Here is a 20372-nt window from a genome sequence, read left to right on the forward strand (position 1 = left end):
TGCATACCTATTTGCATGCCAATGATAAACTACTAAAATAATCAAATATCAAAGAGTACCAAACAAAAACAAAATTGACTAAAAAAAAGAAGAAAAAAAGAACTTCCACCTACCAGCAGTATTTTGTAAAATAAATGAGTATATAAATTAATATGAACACAAGGACCCTGCCAATTGCCTGCTTAAAAAAATGGTCAAAGTGCCTCATTTGGATTTGGACAAAACTACATTCCTCCAAAGCTAAAACTTACCAAATAAAACATATAAATTTGGGAATTTCAGAACCCCATCTCTTATCCCCTGTCACTTTCTACTCAGAAGTAGCCTTTGTTTGTCAGGAGATAAAATTCAACATGCAAATTCAAGATTTTGTGGATTATACCTCAGCTGTTATCACATCTTGTCAGTCATTTCGGTTAAATCTAAAAATCTAAAGGCAAGTCTCAAAATTAAAAGAAACTTTTGATTTAATTGGTAAGGTAAGGTAATATAGGTAACATAGGAATGATATTTATAGGAGCTTAGGATCAAAAGTTTCGGTTGATTCACAAATTTTTCAAATCAAAAGCCTCTTTTGATTTCAAAAACTTATTGATATGAAAAAGCATATTGACAGATTGACCTACAGACACACAACGAGTCACACCTTAACTGAATCCACAAGGCACCAATTGTGGTATTTAGGGAATCCTAGGTAAGAAGGGTTACCTTTCCGCTGTGTTTGGTTGAAAGATTTGAAAAGGAATTTAGAAAGGAAAAGAGAAAAGGTGTGTGAAACTAGGTGAAATATAAATATATTTTAATCACATTTCACTACCTTTTCCCTTTCCCTTTCCCTTTCCAAATCCCTTCTCAAATCCCCCAACCAAACACAGCGTTAGAGGATAATCCTAGGTGTGAAGATTTTTAAGTCCGGTCATTGAAAAGATTGGAAACTAGTAAGAGGGCTTTGATTTTTATGGGAAGGGTGTATTTTGGTTCAATTGGTCTTGGTTTTAATATATATTTCTAATCTTTATTTGAGATTATGGTGCTAATAGAATTTAAAAAATTGAAAAAAAGTGAGGTGTGAGAGGGTTGTGAGGGGAAGAAAGACAGTTTTGTAGGGATTGTAGGTTTAAAAAAGAGAAACAGTTAGAGGTGTGAGTCCTATCTCATCCCCTTTTATATTAGATCATTAGCAAAATTACAAGAGCTCTAAGGCATGAATAAATATACCAAATATACATACGGATGACATAGGAAACATTCCTAATACATTCTAACATTCCCCTCAAGTTGGTGCGAAGATATCTCTCATACCCAACTTATTGAGAATATCACGAAATGGTTTATTCCCTAATCCTTTGGTGAGAACACCAACCAATTAGTCCCCAGACCTCACGAATGGTGTACATATAGTGCCACTAGTGAGCTTTTCCTTGATAAAATGCATGTCAATCTCCACATGCTTGGTCCTGTCATGCTAAACCGGATTGTGAGTTATATTGATGGCTGCCTTGTTATCACAGTATAGTCTCATCAAATCAATCCGATGAATCCCCAAATCCCGCAAAAATAATCTAATCCATAATAGCTCACATACCCCCTAAGCCATAGCTCTAAATTCAGCCTCTTCACTAGACCGCGCAACTACATTATGTTTCTTGCTTCGCCAAGTAACTAGATTTCCTCCAACAAAGGTACAATAGCCAGAGATTGACCATCTATCAGTGACTGATCTAACCCAATCAGCATCTGTATATGCCTCCACACTAAGATGACCATGTTTGGAGAAATAGAGACCCTTTCCCAAAGAAGACTTCAAGTACCTCAGAATCCTCATAACGGCCTCTAAGTGCATTGCACGTGGAGCATGCAAAAACTGACTAACCATACTCACTGGACACGAATGAGATAAGTAAATAAGCTTGCCCACTAGTCTCTGGTACCTCCCCTGGTCTACAAGCTCGCCTCCTAGATCCTCACTAAGCTTCAGTCCAGGGTCTAGTGGTGTATCGCAAGCTTTACTGCCAAGCTTTCCAGTTTCTTTTAACAAATCAAGCACATACTTTCTTTGATATATGAAGATGCTATCTTTGGACCTAGCAACCTCAATACCTAAAAGGTACTTCAAGCTGCCTAAGTCTTTGATTTCAAATTCATTGGCCAAATACTCCTTTAACCGAGGAGCCTCCTCAACATCAGCCCCTATGAGTACAATATCATCTATATAGACAATAAGAGTTGTCGTCTTACCATGTGAGGAGTATTTCACAAACAAAGTATGATCAGCTTGACTCTGTTTGAAACCATATCGCAGCATAGCCTGAGTAAATCTCTCAAACCAAGTCCTAGAAGACTGTTTAAGTCGGTAAAGTGACTTGCGTAGGCGGCACACTTTTCTTTTAGTTTTAACATCCTCAAAGCCTGGGAGAATGTCCATGTACACTTCTTCCAAATCACCATGGAGGAAAGCATTCTTCACATCAAATTAATGGAGAGGCTAGTTGAGATTAGCAGCAAGGGATAGGAGGACTCTGACAGAATTCATCTTAGCAACAAGTACAAATGTCTCCTAGTAATCTACTCCATAAGTCCGCGTAAAGCCCTAGGCCACCAATCTTGCCTTGTAACGTTCAATTGAACCATTGACTTTGTGCTTCACAGTGTACACCCACTTACAGCCAACAGGCCGTTTGCCCTAAGGTAACTCAGCCAATTCCCAAGTGCCATTTTTTGCAAGAGCTCTCATCTCCTCCATCATGACATGTTTCCACTTAGGAGTAGAAAGAGCATCTTGAAAATTAGAAGGAAGACTCACAGAAGAAACTTTAGACAGTAAAGCTTTATAGAAAGAAGACAGATTAGTGTAGGATACAAAATGAAAAATAGGATGTTGAGTGCAAGACCTAAACCCTTCCTATTAGCAATGGGAACATCTAGATCAGAAAAAATAGAGTTACCTGGAAGTTCATCAGTAGAAGAGGATTCTAGACACTCATTAGAAGGAGAAGATAGCAGTGGAGAATCCGAATTGATCTCTTGTACCCAAGTAACTTGTTTTCTATCCTTGTCCCTGACATAAACTTTGCCATCTTTCACTGTGGATTCCAATTCAGACTCAACAGTCTCAATTGCTAAGTCACCCTTAACATCCTGCTCAATCACTGATGGTAGTGATACAGGTAGTGATACAGGAATCGCTTCACACCAAGGCTTCCCCTGAAGGGATAACTGGGACACCGGTGAGGACAGGAAGTACGACTAAGGCTCAAAGAAAGACACATCCATAGAGACAAATCATTTCCGAGAGGCTGGATGATAACAGTTTTAGCCCTTTTGGGTGGCAGAGTAACCCAGGAAGACACACCAAAGAGACCGAGAATCCAACTTACCAAGGGATAGGAGAATGGTTATGACCAAAGTACACACCCCCAAAGGTTTTGAGAGGAATGGAAAAACTAGAAGAGGGAGATCCTAACAAAACCTGAAGAGGAGTGTGTTTGTGGAGAACTTGGGTAAGCAGGCGAGTGATGAGGAAGGCAGTAGTGAAAACAGCTTCCCCCCAATATGATCGAGAAACATGCATTTCAAAGAACAAACAATATGCAATATCAAGAATATGGCGGTTTTTCCGCTCGGCAACCCTATTCTGTTAAAGGTATTAGTACAAGAAGTTTGGTGAATAATACCATGAGTAGCAAAATAGCTGGCAAGGCCAGAGTCAATGTATTCCCCCCCCCCCTCCTTATCAGAACGCAGAATTTTGACAACCGCCCCAAACTGAGTGCAAATCATTTTATGAAATTTTTGAAACACAGAAAAAAAACCTCACATTTGTCCTTCATAAGATATACTCAGGTGGTCCTAGAACAATCATCAATAAATGTGACAAACCATCTTTAACCCTTTAAAGACATAAAACGAGAGAGACCCCATACATCAGAATGAATCAATGAAAACGGGACTAAACTTTTATTACTAGAAGGAGCAAAAAAAGCTCTCTGTTGTTTTCCAAGTTGACACGACTCACAGTTAAACTCAAAAACATTATTTTTCAAAAAAAAACTGAAGGAAAAAGATGCTTAAGTAACAAAAAAAATGGATGCCCAAGATGACGTTGCCATAACCATAGGAATGAGCCACCAGGTCTACTTGATCCAGGATATAAAGACCATTCGCGTTTCTATCACTGCCAATCATCTTCCTTGTGATAAGATCCTGAAAGACAATGATCAGGAAAAAAGGTCACATTACAATTTAAGCCCCGATTAATACGACTCAAAGATAAAAGATTAACACTAAATTGGGAACATGTAGAACAAAAGACAAAGGAAGGGAAACAGTGGCATGACTTCAACCTTTCCGAAACACAGAAGAAATAGTACCATCAGCAATTCTAACTTTATCCTATCCTGAAGAAGGGGTATATGCGGAGAACAAATCGGAAGACCCAGACATATGGTCTGAAGCACCAGAATCGATAATCCACGGCAATGTTTGATGAGATAAGAAAGCATTTGTAGAACAAGCTAAGTTACCTGAATGGGTAAAGTTACCTGAAGATGAACTAGACTCCCGATGGTCTAGCAAGTGGCGAAAAGCAACCTCCACCTCAGAAGTAGAAAAACCAGAGATATCAACAGAAGAAACAACCGGAGCTGGGGACGGTGGCTCAACTGTATTAGAATGATGGGCTCGGGCATTAAGCCCTCGGCCTCTAGACTGACTAGAGCAACCCCCACGAGAACCAAAACGATCCCACGACCCCTAGATGGCAGCCCATGCAACTTCCAACAAGTCTCACGAGTGTAGCGAGGACGACGACAACAGTCACAGAAGAGGGTATCCTTCTTCGAAGAAGGACGGGAACCACGATCCCTATCTCTAGAGGGTGCAAAAACCAAGGCAAATCAGTCAGAAGAGGTAGATGGAAGCATCGCCAAACGACTCTCCTCATTCTATGCATAAGCAAATGCTTCTTGGAGAAAAAGAAACACATCCATACCAAGCACATAACTCCGAACAGGATCAAACTCCACATTCAGACCTTCCAAAAACTTGAAGACCCGCACTTGTTCAACAAATTTCCGATAACCAGCAGAATCAGTGAGACAGACCAGTTTGTACTCTTGAAGATGATCAAGTCGCTTCCACCTATTGCTAAGAAAAGTGAAATATTGGAGGATAGTCATCTCACCCTAGACGGACCGGTCAATGGAGCGTTGCAACTCAAAAGTCTGTGAAAAATTGCCTTTGCGAGAATACATAGTGGCCCCAGCCTCCCAAATATCTTGTATTGTGTCCATAGACAAGTATCCCTCACCAATCTCTGACACCATGGAATGTATCAACCAGCCCATGATAAGAGAGTCGATAATCTCCCACTGATCATAACCCGGATTTGTGATACTGGAGGGCTGAACACGCCCATCAACATATCCCATCTTCCCTTTGCTCCTCAAAAAAATAGTCAAACTCTACGACCACGCTAGATAATTCTGACCATTAAAGAGAGGTGGTGATTTTCTAGCCAGAGTGGAGAGAATCAATCATAGTAGTAGGCACAATGGTACTCTCGCTCTTAGGTAACTGAGAAGTAATGGACTCACTAAGGGAATATGTCATGGATACTCTACTATTTAACTCTCAAACACAATGCCAATCGCAAATCCGAAAGAAAATAGTTGAAAGACACCACTATACGCCTATGAAAGCATAAAGAATTACGAGTTTGTTTTTCTTTTTTACTACATTTTTTTCCTCCCTTACTGCCCCTTTTTTCCTTTTGTTTTAAAAGAGAAGAAATACAGAGAAAAACGAAAGACGAAGAAGAAAAACACTCAGACTGATGAGGCAATAGTCAACAAAGGTAACGAAGGCCCCGTCGACCAACCAGGGGCTGCCGACTGGCCCAGAGAGAGACAAAAGAGGCCTCCAAGTTTGCTGACAAACCTAAGATGACAGGCTAGGACTGCCGACAGGCCTAGCGGGGGACGGAGGAAGCGTCGGCTAGCCTGGGGAAGAGCCGACTGAACTTCTTCCTAACTGGGTAAGGGCCAAATGGGCAGAAACTTCCTTCGGTTGGCCTGGGTGGGGGGTTGACTGTCTCAGACAAGGGTCTGGGCAGTCCTGCGGTGGAAGAAGGTGGCTGTGCTTAGGTTTCTCCCACTGGCTCTGATACCATGTAGGTTTAAAGAAGAGAAAGAGTTAGAGGTATGAGTCCTATCTCATCCCTTTTTATATTAGATCATTAGCAAAATTACAGGAGCTCTCTAAGGCATAAATAAATATACCAAATATACATACGGATGAAATAAGAAACATAGGAAACATTCCTAATACATTCTAACAGGGATTTGGTGTCCCTACCAAAATGCAAAAAGGGACTTGCCATTGGAAATATATTGCTAAGAATAAGGCATTTTTAAGTAAAAGGTCATGGAAATTCCCCATTGAGCAAGATTCTTTATCACGTGCTGTGATTAGGAGCAAGTATGAGACCCAATTGAATTGTTAAAATTCTTGTGGTCTGTAGGAAAAAGTGCATTTCTTAGCAAATTGATCATTTCTAACATTTCATTTGTTTCATGGTCGGGAATGGGTAGTATATTCGTTTTGGGAGGATGTTTTAATAAGGGATGACACTTAAATCATTTGTTTCCGCCTTGGCAACTTGGCATCTTTGTTAGCCATAGTTCATAATGTTTCTTTAAGGCATGATGCTATTCCATTCATTCTTCAGTTCTACCATGAGTTAATCGATATTCCTAATGTTCTTCTTTTTGCTCCTCATTAAGTGATTTGGAATGATTGTGTCCTTAAAAGTTCCATCTGATTAGAAAGAAGAAATGAAAGTGAAAGTGAAAGTGAAAGAGATAGAGAGGAAAATATATTTTCTTGCAAATATTTGATTAGAATGAAAATTTTGTAAGAAAAACATAGAGCAATTCAAAATTTTAATTTATATATAACACTTAAATGAACAAATTTAATTATTCTTGTATTTTCTAATGTCTTATTGCAAGGAAATTCAAAACTTAGTGATGAAGATCATGGAAAGAAGAAAAAGAGCAAACTGGAATCTTACATGAAGCACATTTAGGGCATCAATAATTAAAGATGAATAATTTCGAATCTTCATGTCATTATAGTAGGTTTTAGTAATTAAGGGTATAATGATAATTCCAATAATTGTTGGGCATGGGTTGTACGCATGGGTTTTATTATTTTGGGTCAAGTCATTAAATGGGTTATTATATATGGGTTTTATTATGCCTAAAATAATCTTAGTGGTCAAAAGTTTAAATTTCCTATTTTGATATTGAATTATAATTAGAAATCATTAAAGTTTCCTATTATGATTGAAGTAGAATTGAAAGTCATAGTTGGTCTAAAATATTAGTACTTACTAGATATTTTTAATTTCTAAATTTTAGTTATAGTCATTATAGAATTAGGAGTCTTTAACCTATAAATATGTGTAATCTCAATGATTGAGAAGAGTTAATATTATGAAAATTTGAGATTGTGTTTGGGTGATTGGCCTATCCCTTGAGAGGGTGAAGCACCTCTCTCTCTCTCTCTCTCTCTCCAACAAGGTTACTATTCACGTCACTATTCACAATTCTTAGAACAGGCACCCAACAGCCCCTAAAAACTTTTGTTTTCATTCCCAAAACCTTACCCTTTTGGAAACCCTTGAACTCCTATTTTTTAATTACTTTTGCGGCAACAAACTCTCATCAAATCCAGCCCTATAAGTCTATTGTTGTTGCTGCCAGTATACTTAACCTGGGCTCACTACTTGTAGGAAAGTAATCCTCGTCCTACATCACTTAGTTAAAATGTTAGTATGAGTCCTACAAGAAAATTGATTTTCTTGAAATTTCTACCACTTTCATGCTAAACAAACTCAGAAAAAGTTTATTTTTCTCTTTCCTTCACTTTCTATCACTTTCATCCTAAACAAAGTAAGCCTAAAGTAAAAGTATTTTTATGGTCCTCAGCTCATATTAAGATTAATACCAATAATTTGTTTCAGAGAATGAGACCTAATAATTACTTTTACTTTCACAATGGCATGGCTTGTGTAGAAGGGAAGAAGAAAGTATTGAACTCTTTTCTTCTTTTTTTTTTTTGGATTGCCCAGCGGGCTTTATTATTGTGGCACAAACTGTTACATATGGTGTATATGTATTAGGAGGCATGGCTCCTCTTTGTTGTCTATAGATGCCTTCAATTAAGTATAAGAGATTTGGCACCAACTGCAACATCCAAGTTCTTTGGGGTTGTGTCCATTTTGCTATATTTTGAGAGATTTGGTAGGAAAGGAATGCAATAATATTTATAAGACAAAATTGAAGATCTAGATGGACTATGGCATAAAATGTCATAAATATTCCTTTGGGGCTTTAGTTTCTTGTTCTTTTTTATTAATTAGGATTGAAGGGTGGTTTGTGAAATGTAATCTTTTTTTCTTTTTTTTCCCTTGTAATTTTGTTTTCTTGTAATTTTTTTTGGATTTCTTGTTCTACACTTTCTTTTGTATGAATTCTTTTCCTATTATTAATCAAATTTCTTTGTTGCAGATCAAAAAGATATCACAATCACAGAATCGTCATCAACCTTCGATATTACAGCTTCAAGCTCTGAAAATCCATCTTCACTGAATGATTCATCAAGGGCTTCATCACTCTCCATCTCCCCGTAAAGCTTAATTTCGTTGACTGATACCCCTTTGCCAATTAACACCTGCCAACTGACATCTGTAAGACCCCAATCCTAAAGAAATACAGCTGCCCAATTCCTAAAGAAAACACAAAACTGACTTGATATTACCTGCAGAAGTCCAGGAGCATCTTCTTCCAGTGCTGTTTCAACCGAATCACTGCAATTTATATTAAAAACAAGAGAAACAAATCACAAAGCTAGAAAAAGAAATACCAAGATATTTCTACAAAGATACGTACACTAAATATTATAAAAGATAAGAGCAGACAAATAAAAGTGTTTAAAGAAACAAATATTACGTGGCAGTTTTTCTCCTCTTCCGTGGACGGCTTATTCTTAAAGGTTTAGAAGATTCAGATACAATAGGACTACAGTCTCGGACAGAAGGCACAATCTTCCTCAAGCATTTAAAATTTTTTGAATTGTCCAAATTAGGAGGATCTCTTGACGCCAGCAACTTAATCCGATCTCGTAGTAACATATGGTCTAATTTATCTCCATAAATTTCTTCAGGGATTTCTAGTTCACTCTTGACTGGTATCATGCTATTAGAGGGAAAGTTACATACAGCACTCTTATCCAGGCTATGTACATCACTGTAATCCAAGGGTTCAGCCTTGATATTTACAAAGGTTGACGATATAACTGAAGTACGCATGCAATGAGGGTTACCAGACACATAATTCTGTCCACCACATAATTCATACATTGTAGAAGCCTTCTTAGATGAGCATATCCTGTCACTTCCTTGAATTCCAATAAGCATTCCTGATTTACCAGATTCAATCCCTTGGCATGACTCCATCAATATTGAACAATGAGGTACTGTACAAGATGATCCTGCAATAATACCATTCAAAGAACCTGATTCCAAAGTCTTGCAAAAATCAGAAGCATTTCTTTCTGAAACAACATGAGTATGATCTCCAGTAACTGAGGATTCTGCAGCACAAGAATGATTGTCTCCCTTCCTCGTGCCAACACTCTGTTGAATGGTGGTTTCCACAACTGGCTTAGAGGACAATGAACAATCACCCTGCACAACATGAGGTAAGGCAAAATTAATCAGAAAGAGTTACAGCTTCAACTAACACATTAAAATGATAAAAATAAAAAAATAAAACAAAAAAAAAAATTAATAATAATAACATTACTTATAATTATAACAATAGTAGTAGTAGTAGAAGATTCATACAGAAAAAATTGAATTCAACTATATTATGATAAGGGTAATTTACATGGAGACCTCCACAATTATTGAAAAATATCACTTTGACCCTTTAACTATAAAAGCATACGACTGAACCCCCTAAACTATTGAGATGTATCACTTTGCCCCCTAAACTATAAAAGCATACAAATAGACCCTCTAAACTATTGACGTATTTCACTTTCACCCCTTCATTTAGGGGATCCTATTGATACGTTTTTATAGTTTAGGGGGGTCTATTTGTACGCTTTTATAATTTAGGGGGTTAAAGTAACACTTCTCAAGAGTTTAGGGGGTCTTTGAGTAAATAAACCTTATGATAATATTAGGGGTGAGAATTTGGCACGTAACCCGTTAACATGACTCGAATCATACATATAATTAGAGGGTCAGGGTTAAGCATTTTTTACTCAAACCCAAATATGACGTGACCCGAAGACACGAATATTAAATGGGTCGGGTTTGGGTTGAACACGCAAAACTCAAAATGGGCACGTTTGACCCGTGTAAAAATTCGTGTCGATACGTTGACACAAACCCACTATTGACTGGCATATAACCCGGATACAACCTGAATTTAGTAACCATAAGATATTGAGTAATTCATTCTCATTCGTTAGATTAAAACTTAAATTTTCATATAATATATATATCTAATGAAGTGTAACCCTAAATTAATGATAAATGGGCAGAAGTCAAGATTAGTAGACATGAGAGTTTCTGAATGTGTACCAGCAATGTTTTTTGTGGCAGAAGTGAATGTGAATGTCAACAATAATGTTACTTTGGAGAGTCGAAAGGAAAATGACCCAACTTTAGAAAAACTTAGTGGTGGAGGGAGGAGGTCCAAGCGGTAATAAAGACGAAAAAAGAAAGCTTTAAAAAGTGACAGAATGATAGAACTGAGGAAAACCTTAAGCGCTACAAAATGGCCAATAAGGAGGTCAAAAAAGTAGTGAGGGAGACTAAGTTAAAAGCCTATGATGACCTGTACATTAGACTAGATAGTAAGGAGGGAGAAAAGAGAATATACAAACTTGCTAAGATAAGAGAGAGGAAAAAAAAAGAGATTTTAATCAGGTTCAGTGCATCAAGGTTAAGGACTCTAAGGTGCTGGTGAAGGATGAAGAGATTAAAGAGAGGTGGAAGAACTATTTTGAGAAGTTAAATGAGAAACATGAAGGTAGGTCAAAAGGGAGGAAGTAGGGGGTAATAAGAAAAACCAAGACTATAGGTTCTATCGTAGGATTAGGGACTTTGAAATAGAGTTTGCACTTTAGAAGATGAAATTAAATAAGGCTTTAGGACCTGATGATATACCTATTGAAGCGTGGAAATATTTAGGTAAGAAGGGGGTTGTTTGGTTGACTAGGTTATTTAGCAAGATTTTGTTGGCTAGGAAAATGCCAGAGGGGTGAAAAAAGAATACTTTAGTGCCAATATATAAAAATAAAGAAGATGTCCAAAATTGTAGCAACTAAAATTGTAATAACTATAGAGGAATCAAGTTAATGTGTCACACAATGCAAGTGTGGGAGAGAGTAATGGAACGTTGACTGCAAGATATAACAGAAGTGTCAGAGAATCAATTTAGGTTTATGCCTGGTAGGTCAACAATGGAAGCGATCTATCTTTTGAGAAGAATAATAGAAAAGTATAGAGAAAAGAAAAGAGACATTCATATGGTTTTTATCGATCTTGAGAAATATAATAGAGTGCATCGGATATAATCTAGTGAGTGCTAGAGAAGAAAGGGGTGACAAAAGGTTACATTGATGTGATTAGGGATATGTATGAAGGTGTGATGACCACTATTAGATCGCTTGCTAGAGAAACGAGCGAATTTTTAATTTCTGTAAGGTTACACCAAGGATCAACCTTAAGTCCTTATCTTTTGGCTTTAATTATGGATGAGTTGACACGCAATATTCAGGATAATATGCCATGGTGTATGCTCTTTGTAGATAATATAGTGTTAGTGGATGAGACTAGAGAATGAGTTAACACTAAGTTGGAGATTTAGAGAAAAGCACTTGAATCTAAAGGATTTAAGATAAGCAGAATTAAGACAGAGTATATGAAGTGTAATTTTAATAACAGTCACAATAGAAACAAAGGAGAAGTAAAGATTGAGAACCAAAAACTACCTAAGAGTGAACATTTTCATTACTTACGATCAATTTTTACAACGACTAGGGAAATTGGAGCGGATGTGGACCACAAAATTAAGGTAGGTGGCTTAAGTGGAGGAGTACGTCCAAAGTACTATATGATAAACAAGTACCCATTAGACTAAAAAGGAAATTCTATAAAACGGCTATTATACCCAGCGATATTATATGGGACGGAATGTTAGGCAACTAAGAAACATGTATATAAAATTAGTGTTGCTAAGATGAGGATGCTAAGGTGGATGTGTAGCAAGACTAAAAAAGACAGAGTTAGAAATAAGTATATTCGAGAATAAGTACGAGTAGTACCGATAGAAGATTAGTTGGGAGAGAATAGATTGAGATAATTTGGTCATATACAACAAAGACCAATAGAGGCAGTAGTGAAGAGATGCGATACAGTGACAGTAGATGATAGTTGTTAGACCTTTTATATTTTGATGATTGTTTTTGTCTTGTTTTATTTCTTGTTTTGATTTATTTGGAAAAGAAAAATAGATTGAAATCTTATAATTTATTCCACGTCAATTTATTCAATCATGATGTTATTCTTGAGTTCTAAATGAAGCATAAACATGTGTGAAATTAAGCCCAAACCGTAGCAGAAAAGAACCACCACAGCAGCAGCCCAGAGCAGTCCAGCCCAAAGGGGGTCGGACGTGAGACAGGACGACCGGTCAAGGTAGTTTGGCCTAGTTTCGATTCTGTGCAGTTCTGCTTCGCACAGGCTGTCAAACCAGCAGTATACTCGACAACTGCAGCAGTCATCCTTGACGACTGGGACTTGACCTGACATCCGAGAGGACATCCGAACAGGCGTCCCAGCGAATGACATGACCACCAAGAACACAACTTCATCTGGGACATCCAGGTGGACCACCACTCTGTGCTGCAACGACTCTTTTTCAAAATACTTGTCAACAATCAAGCCCATCTTTCAACTCATCGTTCAACATCTAATTCTGGGAAATGTAAGATTGAATAGAGTAGATTTAACCAAAATCTCACTCAATCTTCTCAACACACGCAACATACAACAACTGATAAATTTCTCTTTAGAAGTGCTCTTGCTAATTAAAAAAATAAAACAACACAAACAAGAACATATTTTTCATCTTTAATCACTCTCATCTTTCATCTATTCTCTAAGAAATGTTCTTCATTTTGGTTTACATCTTTTCCTCAGAAAATACAGTGAGCTTCAGCCTTAAGCATATCTTTCCGTAGAGGTTATACAGAAAACACTGAGCTTCGCCTTTGTATATTTATCTTTGAGAGATTTTATTTGTAGCTTTCTTTGAAAGCAAATCAACTTCATTTCAGTCTTGTAAGAGTGTAGTACACTCAGGTTTCGTGACTCTTTAAGTGTGATTGAAAATCAGCTAAAGAGAGCAAGGGTTTGGACTTAGAAAGTTTGTGTAAAATCTGTGGAGGATTGCTCCATTTATGAAGAGGTTGCTAACACCCCTGTGCAGCTAGAACATAGTGAAAAATCTCAAGTGAAGCTTGAGGAGTGGATGTAGGCTTGGTTGAAACCGAACCACTATAAATCTGTTTGTCTCCCTCTCCCTTATCTCTTTATTTTCCTCACTGCACTTGCTATATTTTTCATATTCTTTGTGCTAATTTTTCTCATTGCTATCTCTGTTTGAGTATTTGTTGTTCTTGAGCTAAACACCTAAATCTCTTCAACTGATATACCTATCTGTTATTTTTGTGAACAACTTCACTTCATTGAACAAAATCTCTGTGCTAACTATACCTCACTGATATAGTCATTATAACACTTGTTATTTTTGTGTGATCACTTCAATTACCTTATATAGCTATCTATCACCATCTTCCATTGAGTGTGAGTTACTTATTTATCTATATCAAAATTTGTTAAGGCACAAAATCAACCACTGCATTTTTGCTTAGCTATTTTACTGTTAAAGTTTTCATTGCATCAACTAATAATATTTTTTGTCTAGCTCTATCGTTTATCTGTTAATCTTGTGCTATCCTAGTCGTAATTTTTATTGGGGTAATATTAATTGAAATTTATAGAAACCTAATTCAACCCTCCCCCCTCTCTCGGGTTGCTTTTTGGGTAACAACAGTGTTAGGGGAAAGGGTAGTAGACCTAGATTAACGTGGACTAGTGTAGTAAATAGAGATATGAATCTCCTTAATTTGACTAACGAAATGGCCTTGGATAGAGTCGAGTGGAAAAGAATGATTCATGCAGCTGACCCCATTTAATGAGACTTAAGGCTAGGTTTGGTTAGGTAAAACATGAACTTTTGCTAATCATATTAAGTGTGTCGTGTTAAGGTTAACACAATTGTAAGTAGGTCAGGTCAGGTCAGTGTCAAGATAATTGACATGTTTAATTAAATAGTCCATGTTCTTGTTGGATTGTTTTGAACACGAACCCGATATAACACGGCACGGCACAGCATGATTCCCAACCCTAGATAATATCCACAAAGAAGCGAAGAAAATATAAGATTCATATAAAAAACAAAAACGGTTTTCTCAGTATCTCACACATCTTAACGGTCAAACAATTTCTCAAGCTCCAGTAAAAATTATGTTAAATGCCATTTCACAACACATCCAAAAACACAGAATCATCACTGAAAGTGAATAGCATCTTTTAGTCATCAAGTGCAGGAACAACATTTCCTAAAAATACCATGGTTGAGAAAAACAAGTATTGAAAAAGAACCATCAGAGCACTTATTCTGCAATCACTACCCCATTTTGAGTAAGAATAATGAATTAACCAAAGTTTAGCACATCTATTGTGCACTCTTGTGCAGTTCACCAGTTACGGTTGAATAATTATTCAGGAATCTAGTGATGTCTTGACCAATAAGCAAAAGGAAAATGGTGAGACTACAAGGAGCCACAGATGCCCAAGTGCCTCCCCTATTCAGCAAATTTAGCTATACAGGCTGATAGCCAGCAAAGCACCATAGTTGATTGTAACTGAACTTGCAATCAACTAGTTTACCAAACAAAAAATGATCAATTACATCCCAACCATCACAAAATGCATAAATAGATAAAATCATAAAAGAAATGACTTGCCATATTTCCTCCACAAATCATTAAGTTCATGAAGGCATTAAATCAACAACATTAATCAGGAAACCTCAATAATTTTTTAATCCCACTTAAAAAAAAGGCTTTTATTTTCTGCTAAAATCATAAAATTCAACCTACTGGATTCGAACCATCAACCAAGAGGGACATTCCTCTACTGTGCCTTCTGAGCTAAGGCCAACCAGAAAGAAATGTCCACCTTTCCATGGTTAAACATTGCGCTGATGAGATGAACAGAACACAATAGAGAAGATGTCAACCCCATGCCCAATGAACTATGTTTAACACCCTAATCTAGCCTCACTGCTAACAAATGTAATTAATAAACAATATGAGTGCTGTTTTCTTTTCTTTACAATAGCACTTGTATTCATTAATAATATCTGTACACGTTCAAATACTTGAAACAAGAGAACAATTTGATTTCACCATTTATATGTAAAGTAGCTTCCAAATGTCTCAAGCAACTTTTGTGCTACTCTTGTTTCTCAACTATGGACTTGTTATCTTGCCAAATTTAGGCTTCTAGGCCCATGTTGTGGTGGACTTTGTCTACAAACTTGGCATCAAAAGGAGGTAATCATCTAGAAGTAACAAAAATCAACGAATAGGAAAAACAAGAAAGATGCCCCAAGAATCTAACATGTGAATCATGCATGATCAAAACAAAGGCCCCATTTGGGAACTTGGCTGTTTGGCTTTTCAGCTTTTTTATGAGTTAAAAAAAGTTGCGTTCGGAAGAGTTTTCTTAGTTTAGTAGATAGTTGTAAGGAAAAAAGTGATTGATTGATTGATGTATATGACATGACATTTTGGCTTTTTGTGGCTTTTTGGCTTTTTTAGCCATATAACTTGATGCCAAACGAGCTCAAAGAATACCCCTAATTCTGAGTGTACTCTCCCATGTTGACATGTAAATTTTCATCACTTCTGATTTCATAACTTGTAGTGTGTCTAAATAATCCGAAGTTTTATACACACCTGTTTGAACTAATTCTACTTTTCCAAATTTCACATTTACATTATTGGAATGTAGTTGAGAAGTTCCATAGGCACTTGAAGTTGGCGGAGTAGAAGGGACAATATTTATTTAAGGTAAATTACACCACTGGTACCTCTAGTTTGAGCAAATTTCACTGTGATCCTCGTAGTGGGCTGTTCAAGAACCCGTCCAGGCCGACCCAATCCGACCTTGAACAGATAGTTTTGCATGGTGTTCCGGTCAGCTGCAGTTCATATTCTTGAAATTTTGTGGATTGGCGGTCAGCAATGGATTTCATTGAAACAAAACCGAAAAAAACTGACTCGACCGATATAATAATATATAAATATATATGTTACGTGTTGTTAGACTTTTCATATTTCCCTAGTCAGTCTTGGATTTTGTTCACCAACACTCTCTCTACTTATTAATTACACTGACGCATTCTCTCTTTGTTACTGTACCTGACTTGCATCTTTCCATCACATTAATTACATTCTATCACTCTCTCTCTACTATTGATCAATAGCTATCTCTTTACTTTGTTTTTTTTTTTTCTTTGTTTTTTTCTATAGGACTTATGACTTCTCCTTGGTCAAAAAGCTAGCCTGCTAGCTGGTTAAAGTCTCTTCATTTTATTTTTATTTTTATCTGTCTCTCTCCTTACTGTCTCTTTCTGATTTCGTTCATTTATCTTCACCCATTTCCACTCTTTTATGAGATACAGATTCTCTCTCTCTCTCTCTCTCTCTCTCTCTCTCATTGTCTTTTTCATTTGTTCCTTAATTTGACTAACAAAATGGCCTTAGATAAAGTCGAGTGGAGAAGAAAGATTCATACAACCGAACCCATTAGTTTGGTTTAATTTGGTTTGGTATCTATATTTGTTGAATACAACGATGCTGCCCTGACATTGCTACCGCTGTTGCTACATGGTCGCTTTACCACGCCTCGAACCCCCTTTTTCCTAGTATTTTCTTTAATCACTTGCCCCCATCAGATCTTCCCCTCACTCTCCCTCTCAGATCTGCCTACCTTCCATCATCCTCCCTCTCTCTCTCTGTCTCTCTCTCTCTCATATGTCTGTTTGTCCTCTCTACTGCGCACCGACCGAATCCAACCGTGAAAATAGTGACCCGATACTTTGCGATTTTGAACAATACTCAGTTGAAATCGGATGCCATTTCTTCCCACCCAACGAGGTCGGTTCGGATGACGGTTCAGCAGCAAACTCAAATTGACTTAACCCGTGAACAACCCTACCTCGTAGTTTCAATTTGAACAATTTGGTCCCTACACTTTCAATTTTGTTGGAATGTGGTCCCTCCATCATGTATTGTTAACATTTTGAACAAAGAAAATCACGTGCAAAACTAGAAAGACCAAAGTGAAATCCAAAATAAACTACAACCTGTAATTTGTTTTGAATTCAACTTTGGTCCCTCGAGTCTATGAAGCATAGACACGGAACACGGATACAACACAACACGTCAACACGGAAAATTCCAAAAATGTAGGACATGGACACAGCTCAGACACGCCACAAATAAATATATGTTGATATAATATTACCTAAGAATGTATTGGCCTTGTTTGGTTTGTCTCCTGAGAGAAATTTGTGAGAAAAATTTTAAAAATTTGTTTGGTTGAAAATTTTTGAAAAATCAAAATTAAAATCATTTTTCTCTCTACTACACATCAATCAAAATCAAAATCATTTTTCTCTCTACTACACGTCAATCAATCACTTTTTTTCTCTCCTCTCTCATTCTCTTACATCCTATACATCAATCAATCACTTTTCTCTGACACCCATCTATTCAACTACAAAAAAAAAAAAAAAATCAAATCATCTCAAACTCTAAAATTTCAAAATTATTTTCAAAACATACAACCAAACAAATTTTCAATTTTTGTAAACTCTTTCCATAAAATTATTTTTCAAAATTGTTTCATAAATACAAACCAAACATGACCATTATATTATATAGTAATATATGTGCATAACATAAACAAAATTCAATAATTACTTTATACTAAGTAAATCTTGTATCTAATTCTCTTACGTGAATTTTTAGACTATTGGATTGGACCATAGTAGTTAAAAATTAGACAAACTTTGGGAAACATTAGTTTCAGTTATTCAAGATCTTAGCAAGCCATCATCCAATTCGGCTAAAGTAATGGATTCAATTGCTTCTACGCCTAGTGAATAACTTTTAAGTTCTATTATCCAATATGAATAATAGATATTCATCTTTACCATATAAAATAAAGGACGAATTACCTCCAGAACTGGTTTTGTCAGTTTCAAAGGCTTCCTGCAAAATAAAACAGAGTTATCAGAAATCACAAGTTCCTCCACTCCAAAATAAGAGACAATAGGGAATCAAGAACACCTTGAAGGAAAAATTAAAGATGTCAGTTAACTACTTGCTCTCCAAACCTGAACTGAAAGCATCTGCTATAGCACTTAACACAATCAATAGATTCAATATGCACACATGCACTTTTTAACCCAAGGGCCCCTAATTTAAAAAGAACAACAAATCACAAAGCACAAAAGAGCACCTTGATAGCAGCAACCTTCGCCGCTCTTTCAGTACAAAGTGATCAAGATCATCTACAAAGTCATCAAAAATCTCAGTTTTCATCTTAACTGCTTGTACATAAGTACCCAAAGAGCCCTCTACACCATTTATCAATGAACTTGTCAAGTTGTTATCTGCATAATCAACCTCCAGTTTGACAGGATACTTTAAAGGCATTGAAGATTCGGGTAAACTGCTTGCACTGGCAACAACTTTCTCCACTAAAACAGCATAAGTATTAACTTTATTAACTTGTGTCCCATAGGAGTTAATGTACTCCTTCACTTCAGTCCCTTGGCAACTGTATTCAAAAGGCATACCTGCATATTGTTCATATTGGCATGTTGGAATCATTGATCAACTGAACCATAGTGCAAAGAAATGTACAGCATCAAACTTCAAAATAATTTCTCCAAAATTTACCAGCATGACTTTGTTCTAGTGACAACCTCTCTTCCCGAGCAAAGCAAACAGGATTGGAACCCTGCATTACACGCACGTAGCGTTTAGTATCAGGAACTAGAACAAACAAGTTAAAGACCAACATCCCCACAGATGAACAATGCCAATACTGAAATGACACTTTATGCTAGTAAAAGAGTTAATTCAACTAAAACTATAAAGACAAACATTAACAAATGAGAAGCCGGGTCAGCAAATAAAGAAGCAGAAAAATGTTGGAGGGTCTCAAGCATGAAGACTAATGCTTACACACAGTGGCATAAGGGACCAGGAGAGTGATAAGTCACCAATACCACCAATACAAGTAACTCAGTCCTCCTCCTCATCATCAAGAGAACAGCTCACAGAGAAACAGAATAACTGATAGGGTTAAGTTAGTTAGATTGGTAGTCTACTATAGTTAAGAAGTTGTTAGATGTTGAGTTAGTATAAACCATAGTTAGGCTAGTGACTCTATTGTATGTATATATAGATTAGTTTCATCACTGTATCTTTTCAATGATTCAATAATACAAAGTTTCTTTATGGTATCAGATCTTTGAAGCTCAAACGAGCTGTGGTCCTTTGCGAAGATTCAACAAGCTTCATCAATGGCAAAATCTCAACAATCTTCATCAATGGCTAAATCTCAGTCTCTTCCACCAAATCTTTCTCTTCTCATTTCTTAAAAATCTTTCTCTTCTCATTTCAAATCTGAGTTCGTTTGTTACTGTCAAACTGGATTCATCCAATTACATCATTTGGAAGAATCATTTGCTAAACATATTGAGAGCAACAAAGCATCCCTGTTATGTTGATGGAACGAAGCAATGTCCTTCTCCAACTGTTGTCGATTCAAGCAACAAAGAAATTCTGAATCCAGAATATGCGCAATGGTTAACCACTGATGCACATCTTCTAAGTTACATCACCGCAAATCACCAACGATTTTTACCTCTGTTTTCCATTGCACAAACAGTTGTGAGGTATGGACTGTTCTTGAAAAGAGATTTACTTCGTTATCTCGATCACATATTCATCAATTAAAGAACAACCTTGGTTGTTTGACTAAAAAAGGATCAACTATGGAGGAATATTTGTCTCAATTCAAAGCAATCTCAGATCAGTTGGCCTTGGCTGCTTCTCCTGTGAATGATGAAGATCTAGCT

General features: G+C 36.8%; 1 protein-coding gene across 13 annotated transcripts in view; it reads right to left on the minus strand.

Annotated features, from left to right (window-relative positions):
- LOC114259441 (uncharacterized) overlaps window positions 1-20372 on the minus strand; it is a 29616-nt gene that overhangs the window by 2314 nt on the left and 6930 nt on the right. For 8 of the 13 annotated variants that reach the window (XR_014340452.1, XR_003628294.2, XR_003628293.2 and 5 more), the window contains exons 4-9: window positions 19186-19246; window positions 18743-19082; window positions 18459-18492; window positions 9015-9751; window positions 8824-8872; window positions 8611-8736 (exon numbers count right to left, since the gene is read on the minus strand). Coding sequence is in view for 4 of the 13 variants with exons in the window: in XM_028199458.2 (XP_028055259.2) it covers window positions 8611-8736; window positions 8824-8872; window positions 9015-9751; window positions 18459-18492; window positions 18743-19082; window positions 19186-19246 (1347 nt within the window). In the remaining 9 variants the exon portion in view is untranslated. Of the gene's footprint in view, window positions 1-4112; window positions 4204-8610; window positions 8737-8823; window positions 8873-9014; window positions 9752-18458; window positions 18493-18742; window positions 19083-19185; window positions 19247-20372 lie in introns of all 13 variants that reach the window. The other 5 variants (XR_014340444.1, XR_014340450.1, XR_014340447.1 and 2 more) reach the window with 1 other exon arrangement.

The sequence above is a fragment of the Camellia sinensis genome, chromosome 1, assembly GCF_055761805.1.
Source record: "Camellia sinensis isolate YWXY chromosome 1, ASM5576180v1, whole genome shotgun sequence".
Lineage (NCBI taxonomy): Eukaryota > Viridiplantae > Streptophyta > Magnoliopsida > Ericales > Theaceae > Camellia > Camellia sinensis.